The sequence below is a fragment of the Dendrobates tinctorius genome, unplaced genomic scaffold (assembly GCF_039654945.1).
Source record: "Dendrobates tinctorius isolate UK_male_01 unplaced genomic scaffold, ASM3965494v1 ptg000145l, whole genome shotgun sequence".
In the NCBI taxonomy this organism is placed as follows: domain Eukaryota; kingdom Metazoa; phylum Chordata; class Amphibia; order Anura; family Dendrobatidae; genus Dendrobates; species Dendrobates tinctorius.
The window spans coordinates 10,824,748-10,851,407 of NW_027361812.1; the positions used below are offsets into that span (position 1 = coordinate 10,824,748).

At 45.3% G+C, this 26,660-nt stretch overlaps 1 protein-coding gene across 3 annotated transcripts in view; it reads left to right on the forward strand.

Annotated features, from left to right (window-relative positions):
- The window catches only part of ZNF740 (zinc finger protein 740), a 75,995-nt gene extending 50,270 nt beyond the window's left edge, over positions 1 to 25,725 (forward strand). For 2 of the 3 annotated variants that reach the window (XM_073546176.1, XM_073546177.1), the window contains 4 exons: positions 3,763 to 3,804; positions 5,447 to 5,514; positions 5,603 to 5,721; positions 24,557 to 25,725. In XM_073546176.1, the coding sequence (XP_073402277.1) occupies positions 3,763 to 3,804; positions 5,447 to 5,514; positions 5,603 to 5,721; positions 24,557 to 24,643 (316 nt within the window). In that variant the 3' untranslated portion in view covers positions 24,644 to 25,725. The remainder of the gene's footprint in view (positions 1 to 3,762; positions 3,805 to 5,446; positions 5,515 to 5,602; positions 5,722 to 24,556) is intronic. The other variant, XM_073546178.1, reaches the window with a different exon arrangement.
- The last annotated feature ends 935 nt before the right edge of the window (positions 25,726 to 26,660 follow it).

The following is a 26,660-nucleotide window of genomic DNA, read 5'->3' on the forward strand; positions in this document are numbered from 1 at the left end:
CAGGTCTCAGCGCTTTCAGTGCTCTTTCAGAGGCGTATTGCTAACAAGCCGCAAGTGTAGACTTTTCTCCAAGGGGTTTCCCGATTGGTTCCCCCCTACAAACGTCCGTTGGAGACGTGGGACCTCAACCTGGTCTTGACAGCACTACAGTCACCTCCTTTTGAACCCCTTAGGGTGGTCTCACTCCGCTTTCTATCGCAGAAAGTGGTTTTTTCCTGGTAGCAATCACCTCGCTACGCAGGGTGTCTGAACTTTCAGCTCTTTCCTGCAGACAACCCTTCCTGGTTTTTCATCAGGACAAGGTGGTTCTCCGTACAGTACCATCCTTCCTTCCGAAGGTCGGGTCCAGCTTCCACCTCAATGAGGAAATATCACTACCGTCTCTTTGCCCGGCTCCCGTTCATAGGGTAGAGAAGGCTCTGCATACGCTTGACCTTGTCAGGGCATTGCGTGTTTACGTGTCTAGGACTGCTCCTTTCCGGAAGTCTGATTCACTTTTCCTTCTTCCAGAAGGCGTTCGCAAGGGCCTACCGGCTTCCAAAGCCACCCTTGCTAGGTGGATCAAGTCCACCATTCAAGAGGCTTACCGCCTCAACAATTCTCCTCTTCCGGCCGGTATCACGGCACACTCTACGCGGGCGGTAGGGGCCTCTTGGGCCATTCGGCATCAATCCTCAGCACATCAAGTGTGTAAGGCAGCCACTTGGACTAACCTGCACACATTTACAAAACACTACAGAGTGCATACCCAGTCCTCAGCGGATGCGAGCCGGGGTAGACGGGTCCTGCAGGCGGCAGTACTCCAAGTCTAGGGGACTGTCGGCACAATATTCGTCCACTGCTTCCCACCCAGGGACTGCTTTAGGACGTCCCACGGTTCTGTGTCCCCCAATAAGGCGACAGAGTAAAGGAGATTTTTGTGTACTCACCGTAAAATCTCTTTCTCTTAGCCTTTAATTGGGGGACACAGCTCCCACCCTGTAGCCCTTGCGGGCCGTTGTTACGGTTGGGTTCTCATATTGTTGTTTGAGCCTGTTTATAGTAGCCTTTTTTTTTACAGGCATGGTTATGTTTCTGGTATATTCCTCCTAATGCTTTTGCACAAAACTGGAGAAGGCTGACGCCGTCCAGGGGTGTATACTTCAGAGGAGGAGCCAAAGTTAATCTTTTTCAGATTATGCATAGTGTTGCCTCCTAGTGGACAGCAGCATAACACCCACGGTTCTGTGTCCCCCAATTAAAGGCTAAGAGAAAGAGATTTTACGGTGAGTACACAAAAATCTCCTTTTTTGACAATTTTTTTTAAGCATTTTCCACACCTGCCTAAAACATTTGCAAGTACTGTGTATGTGTATATATGTGTATGTACATGCATACGTACACACATATTAGGTTGCACACATGTAATGTGCGTTCTTTCCTGCTTGTCAGAAGCAGAGCCTTTGCAGTAGCATGGCCAACTCCTTCCTTCCGTAAGGGTAGTAAGAAGGGACTATTTATTCTGCTGCCAGAGGGCGGAGGAGACTACTCTCCTTAGTTCGCCCTCGGCAGCACAGGTTAGTCACGTAAAGGTACACTGTTCACTGTGTCCAGCGGCTCTTTTCTGTATTATTTCTGCAGAATATCACATTTGTACTCCCTATTTAATACTTAAGAGTTATGAACCCTTGTTCCTTTTTTTTTTTCCTATTGTTTAAAATCCATTTGTTAAATGTTAGACTAATGGTACATAGTATTATATAAAAGTGATCACCATATCTTTTAAGAAACTGCTTGGTCTTGTATTTCTCTCCTAGACAAGTTGTAGGAGTGATTTTTAAATTTACAATTAAATGTTACTGTATGTGTATTTTACTTATAATTAAGTGTTCAATCAGAGACCTGCAAATGGTGTATTACAGGTTAAACAGCAGTGCAAAAAAAAAGAAAATTTCTTGTTTTCTTTTGTTTGTTCTGACATTGGTTTTTGGGTTTCAATAGCCATTTCCTTACCTACAATGAATTGTAGATGCTGCTAAAAATCTTTTAGACTGCTGGGCTGTTCACATTTGTCTAGGGAATAAGCTATCGAACCACCTTCAAAGATAACCTTTCATCAGGTATTGCCCCTCTAAACCACTGCCACCAAAATTTGTTCCCAAACATTTAGAAAAAGTTGAAAGTACTCCCACGGTCTATACTAATCGGCAAACACCAGGCCCAAGGACGTTCCCACACCAGGCCCATGGATGTTCCCAGACCATGCAGGTAGTCGTCTGAATGTGATATGTCCCCCCTCTTCCTGTAATTATGTCAGCCACGTCATGCATGTAACCCCTCTTGCACTGTACAGTATCGGATCATGCCCTGCTCTGATATCCCTATGGTTAACCAGCGTCATCGCCCACGGGTGCAGCATCTAAGACTGAGTGCACCTTGAAACGCGTAGCTCCTGTAGTGATAACTGGCACATCGGTTTACCCAGAAGTGATGTTGGAACTGGGGCGTATACAAAAGAAAGATTCCTCTTCCCAAATTGGGACATTTTTACTTTCACATGTCCTGGTCCTATACTGGATCACACAAGTGGGAGATGATGGGCGTTATGGGGGTGACGAGGTGACTTCAGCAGTGTAACGTAAAGGAAGAGCGGCTGCCTTATGATTTCTTCAAACGGTGGCTTCCATGTTCCTATGGTGCAAGCGGGAGATTTTGATCAACATATGGAAGGCGGTGGCCTTAACAATATTTAAAGATGGGCTTTTTATGATTAATTCATGAGTGTCTTGCATGGACTCAACGCCCCCAGCGGACTGTTGTAGGCCGATTCACATATGGCGGTGGACTTACACAAACTAATTCTTCCATGGACTTTTTCTATGTAGCTATTGATTCAGCTACATTTCCAATAAACCCTAATAAATATTAGTTTATATAGAACTTAATGTCCTTTTATGCTTGGGTCATATAGTTTAAGATGTTCGTGAAGTCAGAAATATTTTTAGTGTGCCACTGCCCAGCCAAATGATTAGCTTTATTGTAAAGTCGCTGCCTCTCACCGGAGCTTTCACATGATTTACCTAATCTGTTCTGTTGTTAGAAGGTTTAGTTTTAATATGAAGATTTTTTTTTCTCTCTTTCACATTTACCTTTTTTACTTTTTTTGGTTTTAACATTAGAGTAGTGACCTTTTTTTTTTTTTTCTGAATACATGTAGTTTTATAACACTGTACAGTCTGTTGTATCATTTGCCCTATTACCAGTGTGTGTAGAATATTTAAATAAACTTTGTGATTTTTTTATACATATTCTTTGTTTCACCTGTTTTTTTTCTTATCAAAGTACGTAACAAAACACAGTGACAGGACTATAAAGTTTATTGCTTGACAGGATCTAAATCTGTCCAACACGCATGGTTAAAAAACACCTGAAAGAGCTGAGCAAGACTGGTCTTTAGTGGGAAAAGATTAAGTATAAGCTGTATTTTTGTATTTCTCTTTGTTCTGGTTTTGAGTCCAGTTGGCGGGTCTTCTGAATTGTCAGTGTTCTAACTCCACCCACTGGACTCTGAGGAGAGAGCAGAGATTTAGGTCTGTAGAATACTAGTTATATCAAATCTTTTTCCAATAACCCGTGCAGATGTGTAACTATATAACTTTCCTCTTGGCTGAAGATAATTCAAGAAGAGTGAAGTGAGTTGACCCTCTTTTGAGAAACAAACTTTTGTTTTACTGAATAATGCATGGAAAAGTAATGCGAGCATTCTTATTTTTTTCTCCAAAGCTTGTTATCTTGCTCCACTCATCCTGGGAGCCAAGAGAAAAGGTAAGAATGGACTCCTTTCTATATATCAATCTGTTCAGCCTCCTTCTCTATAAGGTGCTGCCATCATCATAGATTTCATGACAGATTCGCCCTATTAGTGAATGAATCTGACTGTAGCCAACAGCTACTTTATTAACATTCTATTACCGTCTAAAGCTTGTCGTACACGTATGTACTTTTATAATATGACACTTACACATCTTTCATGGAAAAATTCATCGAGATCAATAGGGATCTTTTATTCCAGATTGACACGAACCGTAAATGTAGCCCTCGGCACGGGACCCTACTGGACCATGTTGTATGGAGCGCTCCATTGGGCTGTTCTTAGAAATTAATAAATTAACAGCTGGGGTTTACCAGTTTTGGGGGGTGTTTTCACTATCCAATCAATCACAGACATTGCTGGGACACACAGTGCCGAGTTGCCCCTCTTCTTGACCATTTTTATGAGCCACAATGGAGACCAGCAAGGTAACTTTGGAAAGTGGCAAACCTATTTTGTCAATGTATTCAATACATCTCCCAGAGCTTAATGCAAAAATGCTTTAAAAAGGGGGATAAAAAAGCTACGCGTGGCCACACGGTTTCCTTGGAGCAGCCATCTCCCAGTGTAAGGCATGTGGACAAAAGATTCTAGTGAATATTATAACAAATCCCAGAATTGCAGACAATTATAATTTTTCTTTTATCCTAAGAGATTATAACCTGGTTACAAAAGAAATAGCTTTTTTTTTTTTTTTTTTTTTAGAACAGAACTTTGACTTTTCCAAGCAGGGTGTGTACTTTTTTTTTATTGTTCTGTCCCATACAACAGTAGTAAAGAGCTTGTTACTAACTTTGTTAGCATGCACTAATAATGATGCATGCCTTTATATTATTGACTGGCAGGTACGATTTAGGCTACTTTCACACATCAGATTTTTTCTGACAGGCAGGATCCGGCTATTTGTTAAAAAAACGTATCCGGCGTAAATTTTGGAGAACTGAAGAAACTGATTCGTTTTTCACCGGATCCGTCTAGCAGGTTTATATCTGTTTCCTGGGGGCTGGCCAATTGGATCTGAGCATGCGCAGACTTAAAAAGCCGAATCCGTCTTTTTCCGGATCCGGCTCCCATAGGCTTCCATTATAGCAAAAAAACGGAAGCGCTGGATCCGGCACTGTCTGGTTTTTCGCCGCAGACAAAAAACGTTACTAGAGACGTTTTTTCCAGACGCCAGAATGAAACATTTAGCCGGATCCGGCAAAAACCAGAAGAAACGGAAGGCCATGCGGCACGATCCGGCGCTAATACAATTCAATGAGAGAAAACCGGATCCGGCGGCAGCTTTCGCTGGATCCGGTTTTTTAACAAATAGCCGGATCTTGCCTGTCGGAAAAACCTGATGTGTGAAAGTAACCTTAGCCTTTGCAAGGTTATATCCCAAAATCAAGTTTTTAGTCACCTTTGTAGGAGGGAAAGCACATGCATTTGGATTCATTACACAATATATGTAGCGCCCATGTCTGACCTACAAGGCTGCCATTGAATTTGGCATAATTTTTTTATCACTTCCTTATCAAAGGAGAGCCACCATTTTATACCTCAGATATACTGCTAAAGACTTTGCAAACTTACAGTAAAATATATATGTTTTAGGTCGGGGGCAAGTTTATCCTCCTATTCGCCAAGTTTCGGTATTCACAGAGAAGTGTACATTAACACAGGTAAGAGACGGTCCCACAGCGCTGCAGAGACCATAAATGATTGTATTAGGTGAAAAGACCCTCAGTGTGCCAACCTGTTATGTCGTAGGGGAGCGTCCATTCGAATGTGATATGTGCGACATGAAGTTTGTTCAGAAATATCATCTGGACAGACACAAACGAGTTCACAGCGGAGAGAAACCGTACCAGTGCGAACGATGCCAGCAGGTGAGTGATGCCCCAAATGTTGACATTCTCTCAGCCATCCTTGGTTGGTGCAACCTTAGTATTGATGAATTTATACAGTGTATAGCTATAAAGTCTACACACCCCTGTTAAAGGGAATCTGTCACCTCATTCTTGCCCTATGAGATGCGGCCACCGCCATCAGGGGCTTATCTACAGCATTCTGTAATGCTGTAGATAAGACCCTGATGTAACCTGAACAATAAGAAAAACGATTTAAGGCCCCGTCTCACATAACGAGATCATTAGCGAGATCGCTGAAACGTCACAGAATTTGTGACGCAGCAGCGATCTCGCTACGTGTGACACATAGCGGCGACTGGCCCCCCTCTGGATATCTCTAATCGTGCAGGAATGTTCTGGGCCATTTTTTGATCGTTACGTCCCGCTGGCCAGCATGCATCGCTGTGTTTGACGCCGACGAGCGACCTTGTTGGCGACGCAGAACTCAGGGACGCAGGCGAGAGTCAACAGAATAGCTGCTGTGTGACAATGTCCCAACGACCGCCGAGGTTGTTATACGGATCGCTGCATCATTGAATAGATTTGCCTGTTTGACAGCTTACTAGCGACCATGTAGCGATGCACCAGCGATCCTTACCAGGTCGTATCGTTGGGATCACTGGTGCGTCACTATGTGAATCGGGACCCTTATATTATACTCACCCGGGGGGCGGTCCGGTCCGATGGGTGTCAGAGGTCTGGGTCTAGCGCCTCCCATCTTCAAGGGATGACGTGATCGTCCTTGCTTCTGTTGCGCTCCTGTGCAGGCGTAATTCTCTGCCCTGTTGAGGGCAGAGTAAAGTACTGCAGTGCGCAGGCGCCGGACTTCTCTGACCTTTCCCTGCGGTGACCACATCTCATAGGGCAAAAATGAGGTGACAGATTCCCTTTAAAATGCCAGGTTTTTGGCTTGTAAAAAAATAATCAAACCAAGAAGAATCCTCAGAACTTTTCCCACCTTTACTATTTCCATAGCCTGTACAATCCAATTGAAAAATAAACTGAAATTGTTCTGTTGAAAAAGTAATAAAATAATACTTTGTTAAAGTACCCTTTGAATTTATGACTGCATTCAGTATTGAGTAGAAGTCTATCAGCCTAGAACATCTACCGCAGAATTGGCTAGCTTTGCCCAGTCTTCCTTGCTGTAGCTCCAAATCTATCTGATTGTGAGGGCATCTCCTGTGTACAGCGCCCTCTTCAGGTCACCAACAAAGTTTTAATTGGACTCAGAGCTGGGCTCCAGCTGGGCCATTCCAGCACTTGGATCATCTTCTGGTGAAGCCATTCTTTTATTGATTTGAAAGTATGCTTAGGGTCGTTGTCGTGCTAAAAGGTGAAATCCATTTTCATTTTTGTTTTGTTTTTTTTTTTTAGCAGAGAACTGAAAATTTAGCTGCAAAATTGACATATTAAATAATTCTTAATTCCCTCCATGTTGACTAAAATTCAAATTTTAACTGCCTAAAAGCAGAATTCTGCCTCCACCATGCTTCACTGTGGATATGGTGTTCTTTTGGTGATGTGCAGTGTTAGCTTTGCACCAAACATGCCTTCAGAAAAATTCTTTGGTCTCAGACCATAGCACGTTTTGCCACATGACTTTGGCAAACCATAACTGAGCTTGGATTTTTTTCTTTTGCAAGAAAAGGCTTCCATCTTGCCACTCTTCCCCACAGGCCAGACATATGAAGAATGAGGGATTGTTGTCACGTGCAGTACACAACCAGTGTTTGCCAAAAATTCTTGCAGCTCCTTTAATGTTGCTGTAGGCCTATTGGCAGCTTGAAGGACCAATCTTGTCTTCATCAATATTTGAGGAACATCCTGTTTAGGTAGAAACATAGAATTGTAGAGTTGGAAGGGACCTCCTGGGCCATCTGGTCCAACCCCCTGCTCAAAGCAGGATTCTCTAAATCATCCCAGACAGATGTCTGTCCAGACTCTGTTTGAAGACTTCTATTGAAGGAGAACTCGCCACCTCTCGTGGCAGCCTGTTCCACTCATTGATCACTCTAACTGTCAAAAAGTTCTTTATAATATCTAATCTGTGTCTCCTCCCAGTTTCATCCCATTGCTTCTAGTCTTTCCTTGTGCAAATGAGAATAAAGATGATCCTTCTACAATGTGACAGCCCTTGAGATATTTGTAGACAGCTATTAAGTCTCCTCTCAGTCTTCTCTTCTGCAAGCTAAACATTCCCAAATCCTGCAATCTTTCCTCATAAGACAGCGTTTGCAGACCGGTCAGCATTCTGGTCGCTCTTTTCTGAACTTGCTCCAGTTTGTTGAGGTCTTTAAAATGTGGCGCCAAAAACTGGACACAGTACTCCAGATGAGGTCTGACCAACGAGGAGTAGAGGGCAATAATGACTTAACGTGATCTAGACTGTATGCTTTTGTTAATACTTCCTAGAATTGCATTTGTTTTTTTGTTTTTTTTTGCTGCTGCATCACACTGTTGACTCATATTCAGTCTGTGATCTATTAGTATACCCAAGTCTTTTTCACATGTGCTGTTGCTTAGCCCTATTCCTCCCATTCTGTATATGGTTTTTTCATTTTTATTGCCCAGATGTAGTACTTTGCATTTTCCCTGTTAAAAACCATTCTGTTAGTTGCTGCCCACTGCGCCAGTTTATTTATATATTTTTGAATCCTCTCTCTCTTCTCTAGTATTAGCTATCCCTCCTAGCTTTGTGTCATCAGCAAATTTAATTAGTTTACCCTCAATTCCTTCATCTAAATCGTTGATAAAGATGTTGAACAATACAGGACCCAGGACAGAGCCCTGTGGTACCCCACTTGAGACATTCTTCCAACTGGATGTGCAGCCATTTGCGACCACTCTTTGGCTCCGATCACTAAGCCAGTTATGAGTCCACCTAACAGTTTCCTTGTCCATTCCATACTTAGTCATTTTTTCAATAAGGATTGTGTGAGATACTTTGTCAAATGCTGTGCTGAAGTCAAGATATACTATATCTACAGCATTTCCCTGATCCACCCAATCAGTGATTCTGTCATAGAAGGAAATTAAGTTAGTCTGACATGACTTATTAGTTACAAACCCATGCTGACTCTGTTTAATCACTTCATTCTTATCCAGGTACTTACATACATGTTATTTAATAATTTGTTCAAAGATTCTTCCTGGTATAGACGTCAGACTCACCGGCCTATAGTTGCCTGGGTCCACCACCTTCCCCTTTTTGAAGATGGGAACAACATTTGCTCTTCTCCAGTCTTCAGGGACTTCTCCTGTTCTCCAAGAATTTTTAAAGATTATGGAGAGGGGTTCAAAAATTTCTCCTGCTATCTCCTTCAGTACTCTGGGGTGTTATTCATCTGGACCTGGAGACTTGAATTAATTTAGATTAGCTAAGTGTTTCCTCACTATCTTTCTGTTTATAGATATCCTGGATTTTTCTATTCCCTTAATAGGACAGTTGATGTTACATTTCCTTTCTGAGAGAAAATAGATGCAAAATAGGAATTTAAAAGTTCGGCCATCTCAACACCCTGTCTTACCATTTCATCATTTTCATCCTGTAAAAATCCTATAGTATCTTTGATTTTTCTTTTACTTTTGACATATCCCAAAAATCCTTTATTATTGCTTTTAACGTCTCTTGCAAGCCTCAATTCATTGTCAACTTTAGATAATCTAATTTGTGCCCTGCACTATATTCTTCTTTAGATATGCCTCCCTCTTTCCATTTTATAAACATTTCTTTCTTCCTTTTTAGCATGTGCTTAAATTCTGTGTTCATCCATCCTTTTTTCCTTAAATGCTTCCTATTCTTCCCTCTTTTGGGAATTGTTAACAATTGTGCTTTGAGAATTTCATTTTTCAAGAATTCCCATCCTTCCTGGACATTTTTGTCCTTAAGGATATCCAGCCATTGGATCCCTCCAATTCTCTTTCTGAATCCCTTAAAATCTGCCTTTCTGAAATCTAACCTTGATGTCTGAGTCTTCACAGGTCTTCCTCCTCTAGTTATCCAAAATTCTAAAATAGCATGGTCGCTACCTTCTAGGGTTCCAGCCACTTTTTTACCTCCTCAACCATTTCCTCCCTGTTTATAAGGATTAGATCCAAGGTAGCAGTTCCCCTTGTTTTCTCCCCTACCTTTTGGAAGATAATTTGTCAGCAAGAGAGGATAAGAATTTCCTTGACCTGTTAGTTTTGCCTGAGAGAGATTCCCAACAAATGTCTGGATAGTTGAAATCTCCCATGACAACTATGTCATATTTTTTGGAGAACTTGGCCATTTGATGCATAAAGAGTTTATCCATATCTTCAGCTTGCACAGGCGGCCTGTAATAAATGCCTACAATGGTGTCCTTTCCATTATTCTGTCCTTGTATTCTTACCCAAACAGTTTCCACAGAACTCCCAGTCTCTGAAGCTTCAATCTCTGTGCAGATATACGCGTTTCTAACATACAATGCGACACCTCCTCCTCGTTTATCAAGTCTGTTTTTTGCAAATAAGTTGTATCCTTCTAGTCTTGTATTCCAATCATGTGTATCGTCCCACCAAGTTTCAGTGATTCCAATGACATCATATTTCTTTTCCTCTGTTAGTAGTAGTTCCAGTTCTCCTTGTTTGTTGCCCATGCTTTGTGCATTAGTATAGAAACATTTTAGTTTGTGATTGGTTTCTCTTTCTCCAATATTTTTATTATTTAGATTTTTTTTGTCTTTGTTCTTCCTTTCCACTTCTAATAGCAGAGTTCTCAATAGCATTTGTCAGGTGTATGGCTTTTTCTGGCCTTTTGCTTCCCTTCCCACCTTGTTCTAGTTTAAAGCTCTCCTGATGAGTGTAGCAAGGCGACTTCCAAATACATGTTTTCCAGTCTTCGTAACGTGCACCCCATCTCTAGCAAGTAGTCCATCGTATAAATAATTCACTCCGTGATCCAGAAATCCAAATCCTTGCTGACGGCACCATCGATGTAGCCAGTTGTTCACCTGCAGAATCTTATTCCACCTCCTTGTTCCATGGCCATCCACTGGGAGGATGGAAGAGAAGACCACCTGCGCTCCCAGTTCTTTCACTTTTTTGCCTAAGTCTTCAAAGTCACTGCAGATGGTTTCCAGGTCGTTTCTTGCGGTGTCATTTGTCCCCACATGTATTAGCAGGAATGGGTAGTCATCTGTTGGTCTGAAGAGTCCTGATATCCTGTCAGACACATCTTTAATTTTTGCACCTCGAAGACAGCACATTTCTCTTGAAGTTATATCCGGTCTGCAGATAGCGGCCTCTGTTCCTCTCAACAGGGAATCCCCCATGACCACCACTCTCCGTTTCTTCTTCACAACGTTTTTCTTTCTCCATCCAGGAGGACTCTGAAGGTGTACAAGGTTGCTGTTTGTGGGCAAAGTCTTATCCTGATGTATGTCTTCATTGTTCTCCTGCGTAAGAGCCTGGTACTGGTTCCTGAGCAGTATGGGCGTTGACTGCCTCCCGATCCTCCTGCTTCTCTGGGTCACATGGTTCCAGTCCTCTGCTTCTTCCGGTGCACTTCGAATTTCTTCTCTTTCTGTAACATGAAGAGATAATTCTGCTCTAAGAACTCTTCACCTTCCTTAATTATCTTCAATGTAATAATAATCTATATATATATATATATTCCACAGCGCTTTACAGTTTAATAGTTTCAAAACACAAGTCATAAGTAACAACGTTAACAATACAATAATTAAAGCAAAATAAGACGACCCTGCTCGTGAGACCTTAAATCTACAATGAAGTGAGGGAGATACAAAGTACAGGTATGTTATTTACAATTGTGTATTTACAATGAAGGTCCAGCCATCTTGAGGGAGTGAAGGATGGATGGAGATAGTGAATGGGCTACACACGCACACTTACACATACAGTTGTGGCCAAAAGTATTGACACCCCTGCAATTTTGTCAGATAATACTCAGTTTCTTCCTGAAAATGATTACAAACACAAATTCTTTGTTATTATCTTCATTTAATTTGTCTTAAATGAAACAACACAAAAAGAATTGTCCTAAAGCCAAATTGGATATAATTCCACACCAAACATAAAAAAGAGGGTGGACAAAAGTATTGGCACTATTCGAAAAATCATGTGATGCTTCTCTAATTTGTGTAATTAACAGCACCTGTAACTTACCTGTGGCACCTAACAGGTGTTGGCAATAACTAAATCACACTTGCAGCCAGTTGACATGGATTAAAGTTGACTCAACCTCTGTCCTGTGTCCTTGTGTGTACCACATTGAGCATGGAGAAAAGAAAGAAGACCAAGGACTTGAGAAACCAAATTGTGAGGAAGCATGAGCAATCTCAAGGCTACAAGTCCATCTCCAAAGACCTGAATGTTCCTGTGTCTACCGTGCTCAGTGTCATCAAGAAGGTTAAAGCCCATGGCACTGTGGCTAACCTCCCTAGATGTGGACGGAAAAGAAAAATTGACAAGAGATTTCAATGCAAGATTGTGCGGATGTTGGATAAAGAACCTTGACTAACATCCAAACAAGTTCAAGCTGCCCTGCAGTCTGAGGGTACAACAGTGTCAACCCGTACTATCCGTTGGCGTCTGAATGAAAAGGAGACCCAGGAAGACCCCACTTCTTACCCCGAGACATAAAAAAGCCAGGCTGGAGTTTGCCAAAACTTACCTGAAAAAGCCTAAAATGTTTTGGAAGAATGTTCTCTGGTCAGATGTTACAAAAGTAGAGCTTTTTGGGCAAAGGCATCAACATAGAGTTTACAGGAGAAAAAAGAGGCATTCAAAGAAAAGAACACGGTCCCTACAGTCAAATATGGCGGAGGTTCCCTGATGTTTTGGGGTTGCTTTGCTGCCTCTGGCAGAGGACTGCTTGACTGTGTGCATGGCATTATGAAGTCTGAAGACTACCAACAAATTTTGCAGCATAATGTAGGGCCCAGTGTGAGAAAGCTGGGTCTCCCTCAGAGGTCATGGGTCTTCCAGCAGGACAATGACCCAAAACACTCTTCAAAAAGCACTAGAAAATGGTTTGAGAGAAAGCACTGGAGACTTCTAAGGTGGCCAGCAATGAGTCCAGACCTGAATCCCATAGAACACCTGTGGAGAGATCTAAAAATGGCAGTTTGGAGAAGGCACCCTTCTAATATCAGGGACCTGGAGCAGTTTGCCAAAGAAGAATGGTCTAAAATTCCAGAAGAGCATTGTAAGAAACTCATTGATGGTTACTGGAAGCAGTTGGTCTCAGTTATTTCTCGTTCGCCTTATTGGGGGACACAGAGACCATGGGTGTATGCTGCTGCCACTAGGAGGCTGACACTATGCACAAAAAAAGGTTAGCCCCTCCTCCGCCGTATACACCCCACCGACCGGCAGGAAGTTCCTCAGTTTAGCTTAGTGTCAGTAGGAGGTGGACACGGGTCTTTGATTAGACCCATATCTACCTCGATGTGCGTCGTTTCTTTTCAGGTTTTTCCGGAGGGATACAGTGTGAATAGTCACATCTGTAGTCCCACAAAGAGACTATGAGTACGGCGTGTACTGCCACCCCGTATCCTCATAAGTCTACAGCAGGACCAAGACCCCTAACATGGATGTGGCGTTCCAGATGGTCCTCGCTCCCCGTCTCCCACCCACTCGCCTACCAGAGCCGGTCGGTTGAGGCTCAGGTTACTCTCCTTGAAACAGTACGCTGGATGAAACGGATCAGGAGGGTAAGTATGAGACCTGAGTCCCATTCTCCCCTGCGGGTTCCACGCCAGGCCACTCCATGGATTCTTCGGCAGCGGTCGCTGTGACAGTGCTGCGACGCCTCCGCGTCGCCTCCAGGCGGCCGCTGCAGCTATTTAGGCCCTGGCTGGTTATCGGACAGCTCTTTCCCCCCCCTCTGCCGGGTCCTAGCTGTCCTCAGTAGCAGCCACCGCGGCGGTTCTGCGACGCCTCCGCGCCGCCCTGTGCTGACAGGCGGCCGCCTCTTCTAATCCAGGCCCCGGCTTCATCTGGGGCCTTGTCCGGCGTCGCGGCCACGCCCCCCTTCTCCATTCTCGGGCGGGCTTCCCTCCCGCCCGCTCTAAGCCCGCCCACGGCCTCCCCTCAGGTTGAGCGTCCCGGAGGCGGCGCCGTCCTTCCCACCCTACAATCTTAGCGGGCGGCACCATTTTTATCATCGGCGCCTAGCCCCGCCTACCTCCCTCCTCTGCATCTGCAGGAAAGCGCGCGCTTCCTGCTCGGCTCCTCTCTGGCTGCCGCCATTTTCGCAGCCTGTCAGCCGGACGCTGTTCCCTCAGCCGTGCCCCTGCAAGCCGGACGAACCGTGCATCTCCATTTATTGGAAGCTGCGATAGGACACCGGACCGTGAGTAGCTCTGCATACTGCAGACTGACACCCTCCTCTGCCTTCTGTCCCCCAACCTTCCGGCAAGGCTTCAGTGACTGTCCGTCAGTATGTCTAATTCTAAGTCTGACCGCGCTCGTCCCCCTGCCTCCTCTGGCACCTTAGTCAAGTACTTTGCGTGCTCTTCTTGCAATCGCAAACTTCCCTCAGGTCAGTCCACTCCCCTCTGCCTGGACTGTAGCAATCCAATCCAGCCCGACGCCGCTCAGGAGCCATCCATAGCCCCAGTGGTGAGTGAGCCCCCCATGCCGGGCTGGGCCTCTATCACAGTCAGTGGCAGACCTCACCAAGGTGTCTCAGTCCCTAGTAGCCGTTCTGGACAAGTTGCCCTTGGGAGCTTCGGCGGGACCCAGCACGTCTCAGGACGTCCCATCTGAGCCAGCCAGCGGCAGTCGCAAGAGGCCCAGGCAGGACCTCCAGGCGGAGTCCTCCCCTCGTCCTACCTCACCCCATAGTCCCCAGCAGTCTCCCTCTCAGGCCTCCTCTCCCGAGTCAGGCGAAGCGCTTTCGGAATCGGAAGGGGTCTTAGAGCTGGATTCGGACCAGGATGCGAACATGAAGGTTACGGTGCAAAACCTCATTGCCGCGATTCACCATACCTTTGACATCGCTGACGCCCCTGCGAAATCCTCAGATCAGGAGGTTTCGTTCAGACGGGCGGAAACACCATCCAGGGTGTTTCCCTTCCATTCTGAGTTTGGAAAGATTTTTACAAAGGAGAGAGGAGATCCGACCAGACGCTTTCAAAGAGGAAAGCGTCTCGGCGTACTGTACCCGTTTACTAAAGAGCTCACGGACAACTGGGCCGCATCTCCCTCGGTGGACCCTCCCGTGTCCAGACTTTGTAATAATACGGTTCTTCCGCTGTCAGGTGTGGCGTCTCTAAAAGATTCTAATGATAGGATCATAGAATCTCTAGCAAAATCTGCCTTCGAAGCGGCATCAGCAGCGGTATGTCCAGTCTTTGCTTCTTCTTGGGCAGCAAAGGCCATATCCACTTGGGCAGACGACCTTCGGCAGGGCATTCTGGATAAGGCACGACCAGAGCATTTGGCCGATCTCGCCAATCAGATTTCCCATGCGGGGGATTATCTGCTTTCTGCCTCCCTGGATGCCGCATCTTGCGCAGTTCAGGCGTCAAGTAACATCGTGGAAATCCGACGTACAATTTGGCTCAAGGCCTGGCAGGCGGACTTGTCCTCTAAAAAGTCTCTTACCAATCTGCCTTTTCAGGGAGTGCGTCTCTTCGGATCACAATTGGATCAGATTATTAAGGACGCTACCGGAGGTACGAGTTCTCTTCTCCCCTTCAAGCCTCGCAGACCTCCTCCAAGGCGTCAGTTTCGTCCCTTCCAACCAGCAAAGGCCACAGGCACGTCAGGAAAGAAAGAAGGTTTCCTTCAGGCCCACTCCGTCCTGGCGGTCCCACTCTTCCCAGGGAAGACCGTCCAGATCTAGATCTGGACGGTCTACATCCGCATGACTACCATCGGTCTCCCGTGGGTCCCTTCCAATTGGGAGGTCGACTTCTTTTCTTCAGCGACGTCTGGCTCGCCTCAGTAGAGGACGCTTGGGTCAGAGAGGTTGTATCAACAGGATACAAAATAGAGTTCATTTCTCTTCCACGGGATCGCTTCTTCCAATCCCGTCCGCCGAGGGATCCGGCCTTGGTCCCGGGGTTCTGTTCGGCCATCGCCTCTCTTCTCAGTTCCGGGGTGATTGTGCCCGTTCCCGAATCGGAACGCTTCACAGGGTTTTATTCAAACCTGTTTGTGGTGCCGAAAAAGGACGGGGCAGTTCGGCCCATTTTGGATCTCAAGTTACTCAACAAGAGAGTTCGCCTTCGCCACTTCCGGATGGAGTCTGTACGCTCGGTAATTGCTTCCATGGAGGAGCAGGAATTCATGGGTTCCATAGACATCCAAGATGCCTATCTACATGTGCCCATATTTCCCAGACATCAGAAGTTCCTGCGGTTTGCGATTCACCACGAACATTACCAGTTCGTCGCGCTTCCTTTCGGGCTCGCCACCGCTCCCAGAGTCTTCACGAAGATTATGGCGGCGTTGATGGCCTTGTTGAGGATCAGAGGTCTCGTTCTTTTTCCGTACCTCGACGATATCCTGATTAAGGCTCCCTCCTTTCAACAGGCCTGCCTAAGTGTGGCGATCGTTCTAGACACCCTGTCCAGTTTTGGGTGGATCGTCAACCGGAAAAAGTCCTGTCTGGTCCCTACTCAACGCCTTGTGTTTCTGGGCCTTCTGTTCGACACTCGTCGGTCAAGGGTATTTCTCCCACAAGACAAGATCCTTTCCCTGCAGCAGGGCGTGCGATCATTACAGATCACACGATTTCCATCCCTCAGGACAGCCATGAGGGTCCTGGGGAAGATGGTGGCGGCGATAGAGGCAGTTCCCTTTGCCCAATTTCACGCCAGGCCACTCCAGCAGGCCATTTTGTCCAGGTGGAACAGGTCGGCTCTGTCTCTGGATCGTCCGGTTCTCCTTTCATGCCGGATCAAGCGGTCTCTCAACTGGTGGTTGACGTCTCCCCTCATTCTCTTGGGGCGGTCTTTTCTTCCCGTTCACTGGCAGATTGTCACTACGGACGCCAGCCTCATCGGCTGGGGTGCAGTGTTCCGCAATCACACTGTTCAGGGTCGATGGTCGACTCAGGAATCAGCTCTGCAGATCAATGTCCTAGAGATACGAGCGATCCATCTAGCTCTCGTCCACTGGGAAAGGCGCCTCAAGGGCCTGCCTGTCAGGATTCAGACAGACAATGCCACAGCGGTGGCGTATATCAACCGCCAAGGGGGGACACGGAGTGTCTCAGCTCTGGCGGGAGTGTCCAGAATTCTTCAATGGGCAGAGACCTTTGTTCCAACAATTTCCGCGGTTCACATTCCCGGCGTGGACAACTGGGACGCCGATTTCCTCAGCCGCGAGGGTCTCGCGGCAGGGGAATGGTCCCTACATCCGGAGGTGTTTCATCTGCTCTGCCGTCGGTGGGGAACTCCGGATGTAGACCTCATGGCATCTCGCCTCAACAGGAAAGTCCCACGATTCGTGTCCAGGTCTCGGGACCCTCTGGCAGTGGGCGCCGACGCTCTGGCCGTCCCTTGGTCACAGTTCGAGCTCCCCTACCTGTTCCCTCCTCTGCCTCTTCTTCCCAAGTTGTTGAAGAAAATCAAAGCAGAGGGGATTCCAGTCATCCTCATCGCCCCGAATTGGCCCAGAAGGTCTTGGTTCGCGGACATTGTCAACCTTCTCGCGGACGCCCCCTGGAAGCTTCCAGACAGGGCAGATCTGCTGTCTCAAGGCCCGATTTGCCACCCCAATTCTAGGTCGCTCAATTTAACGGCGTGGCTGTTGAGACCGAGGTTTTGAGACGGGCAGGATTCTCTGATCGGGTGATTCATACCATGATCCGCACCAGAAAGCCTTCTTCTTCGAAGATCTATTACCGTACTTGGAAAGCCTATTTCTCCTGGTGTGAGACCAATGACATCGCGCCCTTGGTTTTTTCGCTCCCTTCTATTCTGGCGTTTCTGCAGGCAGGGCTGGATGCGGGGCTTGCTCTCAGTTCCTTGAAGGGTCAAGTTTCGGCACTGTCCATTTTATTTCAGAAAACGCTGGCCTCCCGGCCCCAGGTCAAAACCTTCCTCCAGGGTGTGGCTCACACGGTTCCTCCGTACCGAGCTCCCGTGGATCCTTGGGATCTTAATTTGGTTCTTCAGGTTCTGCAGGGTCCTCCTTTTGAACCTCTCAGGGACGTTTCCCTTTCCCTCCTTTCTTGGAAAGTGGCCTTTCTGGTGGCCATTACCTCCATCCGGCGCGTGACGGAATTAGCAGCACTTTCTTGCCGCTCTCCTTTTTTGGTCCTTCATCAGGACAAGGTAGTTCTGCGGCCTCCGCCCTCTTTTCTTCCGAAGGTGGTATCTTCGTTTCACCTCAATCAGGACATTGTTCTGCCATCCTTCTGCCCGAGCCCAGCTCACCCTCGGGAGCGGTCCTTGAACAAGCTGGACCTAGTCAGGGCATTGAGAGTCTATCTAGCCCGGACGACTTCCTTGCGGAAGTCAGACTCTCTGTTCATCATTCCTGACGGGGCGAGGAAAGGTCACCCAGCCTCAAAGGCCACTATTGCGCGCTGGATCAGATCGGCAATTTTGGAGGCATACCGGGTCAAGCATCGATTGGCCCCTCCAGGGGTCAGAGCGCACTCTACCCGGGCGGTGGGTGCCTCCTGGGCGGTGCGCCACAGAGCTTCCGCGCTGCAGCTTTGCAAGGCTGCAACGTGGTCATCGGTTCACACCTTTGTGAAATTCTACAGGGTCCACACCTACGCTTCGGCGGACGCCAGCCTAGGTAGAAGGATTCTGCAGGCTGCGGTGGCGAGTCCACTGGCCTGATGGAAGTTTGTTTCCCACCCCAGGGACTGCTTTGGGACGTCCCATGGTCTCTGTGTCCCCCAATAAGGCGAACGAGAAAACAGGATTTTTTGGGTTGCTTACCGTAAAATCTGTTTCTCGGAGCCTTCATTGGGGGACACAGCACCCTCGCATGTTCTACAACTCCTGTTCTTATGTTTGTCGGTTTGTTACAGTTGAGTTGTTTGTTCTGTTCTCAATCTATTCTGTTACTTCTCCTACTGCTTTCTGACTAACTGAGGAACTTCCTGCCGGTCGGTGGGGTGTATATGGCGGAGGAGGGGCTAACCTTTTTTTGTGCATAGTGTCAGCCTCCTAGTGGCAGCAGCATACACCCATGGTCTCTGTGTCCCCCAATGAAGGCTCCGAGAAACAGATTTTACGGTAAGCAACCCAAAAAATCCTGTTTTTGGCTAAAGGTTGTGCAACCAAGTATTAGGCTGAGGGTGCCAATACTTTTGTCTGACCCATTTTTGGAGTTTTGTGTGAAATGATCAATCTTTTGCTTTTTGCTTCATTCTCTTTTTGTGTTTTTTCATTTAAGACAAATTAAATGAAGATAATACCAAAGAATTTGTGATTGCAATCATTTTCAGGAAGAAACTGAGTATTATCTGACAAAATTGCAGGGGTGTCAATACTTTTGGCCACAACTGTAGAATGACTTTGATTAGTGAACGTGATAGCCGCTCTGAACAAATGTGTTTTGAGGGAGCACCTAAAACTATGCAAATTGTGGTTAGTCCTAATTTCTTGGGGTAGAGCATTCCAGAGGATAGGAGCAGCACGGGAGAAGTCTTGGAGTCGGGAGTGGGAGGTACGGATTAGTGCAGAGGTTAGTCGAAAGTCGTGGCCATTCGGACACAAAAAAGACAAAGCTGGTTACGCATTGCGTATCATTAACGTGCACCAATATTGCCAATACTGGTTAATTCCACCTCAGTCCAGCCTTCAAGTGTACGCTGAAGTTTCCTTGTACTTCTCCAAGACAGCCGATGCACCTAACCTCTCTTCGAGATTTTGCAACTTTTCATCCAACAGGGACCCAAGCTTGCATTTGTGGCATGTGAAGTTTGGCTTTTCGACTGTTAAGTCTATGTAGCAGGAAATGCAGCTCACCAAATGGCTCCTGGCCTCTTCCATATTGTTATTAAAGAGCTTTCAAAGCAATGAAAACGGAGCCAAAATACCGGCGCGCGGTTTTCCGATTTCCTCTTTTCAGCTGCAACGGCCAAAATCCAGTGATCGTTGAGCTTGCGGAGACTCTTCACTTATCCCAGAAGGCACTGGGAATATGCAAATTCTCTCCTCAGGACTCTTCCCCTGGTTTACCGATTTCCTCTTTTCAGCTGCAACGGCCAAAATCCAGTGGTCGTTGAGCTCGTGGAGACTCTTCACTTATCCCAGAAGTCACTGGGAATATGCAAATTCTCTCCTCAGGACTCTTCCCCTGTTGTGACTAATTTAGGCAACTTCTTGATAACCTTCTTCACAGTTTTCCATTGTATTATTTATTTATATAGCACCATTGATTCCATGGTGCTGTACATAAGAAGGGGTTATATACAAATTACAGATATCACTTACAGTAAACAAACTTACAATCACAGACTGATACAGAGGGGAGAGGACCCTGCCCTTTCGGGCTTACATGCTACAGGATGGTGGGAAAGGAGACAGTAGGTTGGGGGGTTGGAGCAGCTCCGGTGTTGGTTGAGGTGATATCTCCGGTAGTGGTGAGGAGGTAGTGGGGTCGTTGCAGGCTGTAGGCTTTCTTGAAGAGGTGGGTTTTCAGGTTGCATCTGAAGGATCCGAATGTGGTTGATAGTCGGACATGTTGGGGCAAAGAATTCCAGAGGATGGGGGCTATTCGGGAGAAGTCTTGGAGGCGGTTGGGTGAGGAGCGAATAAGTGTGGAGGAGAGAAGGAGGTCTTGGGAGGATCGGAGATTTTGTGAGGGAAGGTATCGGGAGATTAGTTCAGAGATATATGGGGGAGACAGGTTATAGATGACCTTGTAGGTCAGTATTACTAATTTGAACTGGATACGGTGAGGAAATGGGAGCCAGTGAAGAGATTTGCAGAGGGGAGAAACGGAGGAGTAGCGAGGAGAGAGATGAATTAGTCGGGCATAAATTGAGAAGAGTAGGGGTCCTAGAAGAGAGCCTTGGTGGACTCCAACAGAGAGAGGGTGGGATGAGGAGGTAGTGTGGGAGTGGGAGACGCTGAATGTGCGGTTGGAGAGGTAGGCCGGGATCACACACAGCGAGATACGGCCGAGTCTCGCAGGTTAAAACCATGCTCTGGCGCCGGCACTCTGGAGCGGAGCGTGCAGCCGCACAGCGATACATGGAGCTGCACGCTCCGCTCCGGAGTGCCGGTGCCAGAGCTTGGTTTTTACATGCGAGACTCTGCCGTATCTTGCTGTAGTGTGACTCCGGCCGTATGAGGATATCCAGGATAGGGTGAGGTCTTTGATGCCAAAGGAGGAGAGGATCTGTAGTATGTATAATTGTAATGTATATTTGTAATGCATTGGAAGAAAAATTTTGTCCCCATCTCTTTACTGATAACTTTCAACCATGAGATCTCTTTGCTCTGTTGTAAGCTGTTTATGGACCATGGATTTTGCTGTAAAATGCAACTAAGAAAATGTCAAGAAAATTATATCAGAACAGCTGAATGTTATATAGGGTTAATCTGAATCCCTGTAAATGATGGCAGCTGTTCACTGACTACCATTTACCATGAGTGTAAATGTGAGTAGCGAATACTGAACCACATCCCCAATCATAAGAGGGCATTCACACTTATGCACACTTATATTTAAATTGTTCAACTACACAAAAAAATCCCCCCCCCCCCCCCCCCCCAAAAAAAAAAAAAAGATATATTATACACACACCACACACGGTAGATAAATGGATTAAATGCATTGAGGGAAAAAAAGGAAACAAATTTTTCATATCTCCATTTATTCAATATGTGCACCACACACTGAAATTCCTAAACTTACACACCTTTGCATGTTATCAATAAGGCCTGTTTCACACTTCTGTTTGTTTCCATCAGTCAAAATCCACCGTTTTGCAGAAAAAAAACGGATCCCATTGACTTGCATTAGTGGCGGATTTTGATCCGTTTTTTGACAGATCCGCCAAAATTTTGGCGTCCGCTTACTCGAGTGGACGGACAATGAAACGTTTTTTTTTGTCTGCACGGATCCGCTTTTTTTACACTGAGCATGCCCGGAAGAATATCCTTTCCAGAAATTTAACCCCAAATCGCGTTCAGGAAAAATTTTTCTTTCTCTCTCCCTCTCCCTCTCCCTCTCCCTCTCCCTCTCCCTCTCCCTCTCCCTCTCCCTCTCCCTCTCCCTCTCCCTCTCCCTCTCCCTCTCCCTCTCCCTCTCCCTCTCCCTCTCCCTCTCCCTCTCCCTCTCTCGCATTTTTTTCACAGATTGCAACTGACCAAAAAAAACGGAAGTGTGAAAGAGGCCTTAGGCTATTGTTGGGTAGGAATATTCTGCTACACTGATTGAACTTGCTTATCAATGATGGCCCATATGTCCTCAATGGGAGACAATTCCAGAGATGTTGCCGGCAATGATTGCACATTTAGGCCATGCAGGCTGACGTGGTGCTGACTAATCCATCTCTCTGTGTGCCGCAACGATGTTCAGTACTGAACGCTGCATGCGCACTGTTCTTCGTCGTCCAAAAGTTAAATGGCCGAGGAAAACTGCACTAGTTAAGCACTGCTGCCCACTGGCAATCTGTACTGGGCCGCCTGGGCTGTTGGTTGATCATCTTTGGACTAGAGTGACACGTTTCTGGAGGAATGCAATCATATTTTCCTAAATGCAATCTCTTTATAGACTTAGTTTCTAAATTAGGGTTAGAAGAGATCATCATGCCCAAGTCATCTCAAAAATGTCTAAGGATGTAAACTGTGTTCCAAATTATTATGCAAAAAGAGTTTAGGAGTGGTAAGGTTAGAATTTTTTTGTTTGTCATTTAAACTCATTGATGGTGATGTGTGTCAGGGCTCTTTATATCACTGAAAGCAATGGCAGATACCTGTTCAAATTAGTTTGGCAGGCGTGTCCAAATAAAGGCAAGACTACTTAAGAAGGCTGTTCCACATTATTAAGCAGTCTATATTTTTAGCCAAAATGGGAAAGAAAAAGGATGTGTCGGCTGCTGAGAAGCAACAAATTGTGGAGTATTTAGGTCAAGGCATGACTACAATCAACATTGCCAAGACACTTCATTGTGATCATCGCACAATCAAGAAGTATGTAGCTCATTCCCAGCACACACGTGTGCGTGCTGATAAGGAAAAATTGAGGACTCTTTCCAACAGGCAATTGCGTCAGGTTAAAAGAGCAGCTGCAAAAATGCCTTGTCATAGCAGCAGACAAGTTTTTGAAGCTGCTGGTGCCTCCAACGTTCCCCGAACAACAAGATGCAGGGTCCTTCAGAGGTTTGCAGCTGTGCGTAAGCCATCCTGTCGACCACCTCTATCCACTGCACACAAGCAGAAACGGCTCCAGTGGGCCAAACGATACATGAAGACTGACTTCCAAACTGTTTTGTTCACCGATGAGTGCCGTGCTACGCTCGATGGTCCAGATGGATGGAGTGGAGGATGGCTGGTTGATGGACACCCCATGAAAACACGACTAAGGCGCCAACAAGGAGGAGGTGGAGTAATGTTTTGGGCTGGAATCATGGGGAGAGAGATTGTCGGCCCCTATAGGATCCCTGAAGGGGTAAAGATGAACTCCATAATCTGAGGAGTTTCTAAAACAGCACTTCCTGCCATGGTTCAAGAGGAAGAACCGTGCTTTCCGCAGCAAGATCATTTTCATGCATGATAATGCACCGTCTCATGCTGCAAATAACACATCTGCATCTCTGGCTGCTATGGGCATAAAAGAGGACAAACTTATGGTGTGGCCACCATCTTCCCCTGACCTCAACCCCATTGAGAACCTCTGGAGCATCATCAAAAGGAGTGTCTATGATGGCGGGAGGCAGTTCACATCTAAGCAACAGCTCTGGGAGGGAATTCTGTCCACATGCAAAACAATTGGAGCACAAACCATCCAAAAACTGACAAATTCAATGGACGAGAGAGTTCAGAAGCTTCTTTCCAACAAGGGGTCCTATGTGCAAATGTAACATCACCTAGAATAAAGTTTTGACTTGAAAACTGTTTGATTTCATTTTGTAATAAGCTGATAATGCTTATAATTTCACAATTCACCATTTTTTTGTTCAAAATAAAAAGGTTGAAAACTCTGCTGTGCATAATAATTAGGAACATCCATTTTGAGTGTTTATTTTTAAAAATATACTGTTTTCATAGGCAGTTTGTTCAAAAACATTACAATTATACTAGAATATTAGATGACTGGAAAATAACAATGACTGCAATTCATATAGGTAATTTAGAGAAAATAGGAGGAAATATTTTTTGTATAATAATTTGGAACACAGTGTAAGCTTCGGTTCTGTTTATACATATAACAGCAGTACGATCTTGGTAAGTGTGCAGCTTAAGCCCTTGGTGCCTAGGTCAGACATATCCATGGGCCACGGTTATCTGCCGGCACATAAGCCACTGCTTACTCCTCTCTCCCTATTGATACCACATGAACACTTAGCCGATGTTTCATGCTTATAGAGGAGTCTGGAGAGATGGCTGTCTGCTAAACGAGCATTTCACAAATGGCTCAGATCTTTATGGGCACCTTTTAGGGTATATATTCGTGCTGTGTTGTTGTTGTTTTCAAATTTTCCAATCAAAATTTGTGGTTTTTGAACTCTGTTTTCTGGAGAGTTTCTACTGAGAAAAACTGTTAACGCAGCAATACAGATGCAGCAGCAATTGGCAGTCTTTTCTTGTATCTACCACAGAGGGCTTGCTGGAGGGCCACATGTTGGTCATTTAGATTCTGATTATATAATTGCATTTTTTTCTGTCTCCATTAGGCTTTTTCTAGAACAGACCGCCTTCTGAAACATAAGCGGATTTGTCAGGGGTGCCACACGAAACCTGAAATAAGCCTTGTGTTGTGAACGTCAGTGGAATGTCGGCCGATCTCCAACGCTCAGGACTCGCTATCAGTGCTGATAAATCAAATCCATCAGCGTTTCTGTGATTTACGACCCAGGGCTGGTTACGATGTACGCCTACCAGGTCTTACTTTGCAAATTGTAATTATAAAAAAGCCAAACATATTTTATAGATAAGAGAAGGCAATATTCATCAGTTTGTCTGAAACTGGTAAATATTTCTCACTTAGTGGAATGATCTGACTCCTGTCTGATACTTAAAATGGCAGATTTCTATTTGTTTTCCTTTTAAGTGCATTTAAAGGGCTTGTTTCATCTTATCAAATGGATAGAATTAGAAAGCGCTTGGGAAAACAACTTTAAATTTACCTCTTATTAAAAATCCTCATCGCTCTCAAGAACTGAGGGATTTTTAATTCTGTAGTGTATAGCTTGTTGCTTGGGTTACCGACCACTTTAATCTCCTAGGCAAGACATGCATCCTTGCAGCTTGCAAACCCTGCTCTGAAGCCGGCACAGCCTCTGTAGGAGCATATGAGTGAAGCTGAGAAGACTCGGCTGTAAGAAACGATACTTTCAGCTGCCAGAGGGTGAAGGGGAGTGATTGTGTTCAGAGCCCAGCCCCCCCAACATTATAGTTTAGCAACAGCAACTATCATGATGATATTAAAACAATTTACTTTAAAAGGAATGTATAATCAGGAAAAGACTTATTGCTTGCATCAGTATTTTATGTTAAATGTAGTTTTTTTTGTAATGCTTTTAATTTTTCAGATCACAATCTGTATTAGAAAACAGAAAAAGTACACCGACTAACTCAGACCCTATCTTTTGTATTGAAATGTGTTATGTTTAAGTGCAAAAGTGATTTAGAAGGGAGAGGGAGTAGGCGAGTTGTGACATTCACCTATTGTGAATGATGGATCCTATGTTACCTGGGGTGTATAGAGAGGTTACTTGCCACTGTAACCTGATCATAATGAGATTTATGAAAGTATTTTGTAAAGTACAGGAGGTACAAGTCTAAAGTTCCTCATACGCTATGGATGGTTTGTCCATTTGGCCGGCAGGTATCGCGTTCGTGTCCCCATACACTAAAGCACTCGTTCTGCTGATGTCTCCTGTGTTCTGATATGACATGTCTGGCAGTGGCTTATCTCAGGGACGTCTAAAGGACTGGCATATTTAATTCCCCTGACAATCATCTGTCTGGGCCCCCCATATACAGATGCATCTCACAAAATTAGAATATCATCAAAAAGTTAATTTTTCAGTTCTTCAATACAAAAAGTGAACCTCATATATTATATAGAGTTATTACAGAGTGATCTATTTCACGTGTTTATTTCTGTTAATGTTGATGATTACGGCTTACAGCCAATGAAAACCCAAAAGTCATTATCTCAGTAAATTACAATACTTTATAACACCAGCTTGAAAAATTATTTTAAAGTCCGAAGTGTTGGCCTACTGAAATGTATGTTCAATAAATACACTCAATACTTGGTCGGGCTCCTTTGGCATCAATTACTGCATCAATGTGGCGTGGCATGGAGGCGATCAACCTGTGGCACTGCTGAGGTGTTATAGAAGCCCAGGTTGCTTTGATAGCAGCCTTTAGCTCGTCTGCATTGTGGGGTCTGGTGTCTCTCATCTTCCTCTTGACAATACCCCATAGATTCTCTATGGGGTTAAGGTCAGGCTAGTTTGCTGGCCAATCAAGCACAGTGATAATGTTGTTTTTAAACCAGGTATTGGTACTTTTGGCAAAAGGAGCCCCGGCCAAGTATTGAGTGCATTTACTGAACATACATTTCAGTAGGCCAACATTTTGGATTTTAAAATCATTTTTCAAGCTGGTGTCATAAAGTATTCTAATTTTACTGAGATAATGACTTTTTGGTTTTCATTGGCTGTAAGCCATAGTCATCAACATTAGCAGGAATAAACACGTGAAATAGATCACTCTGTAATGACTATATAATATGAGTTTCACTTTTTGTATTGAAGAACTAAAATA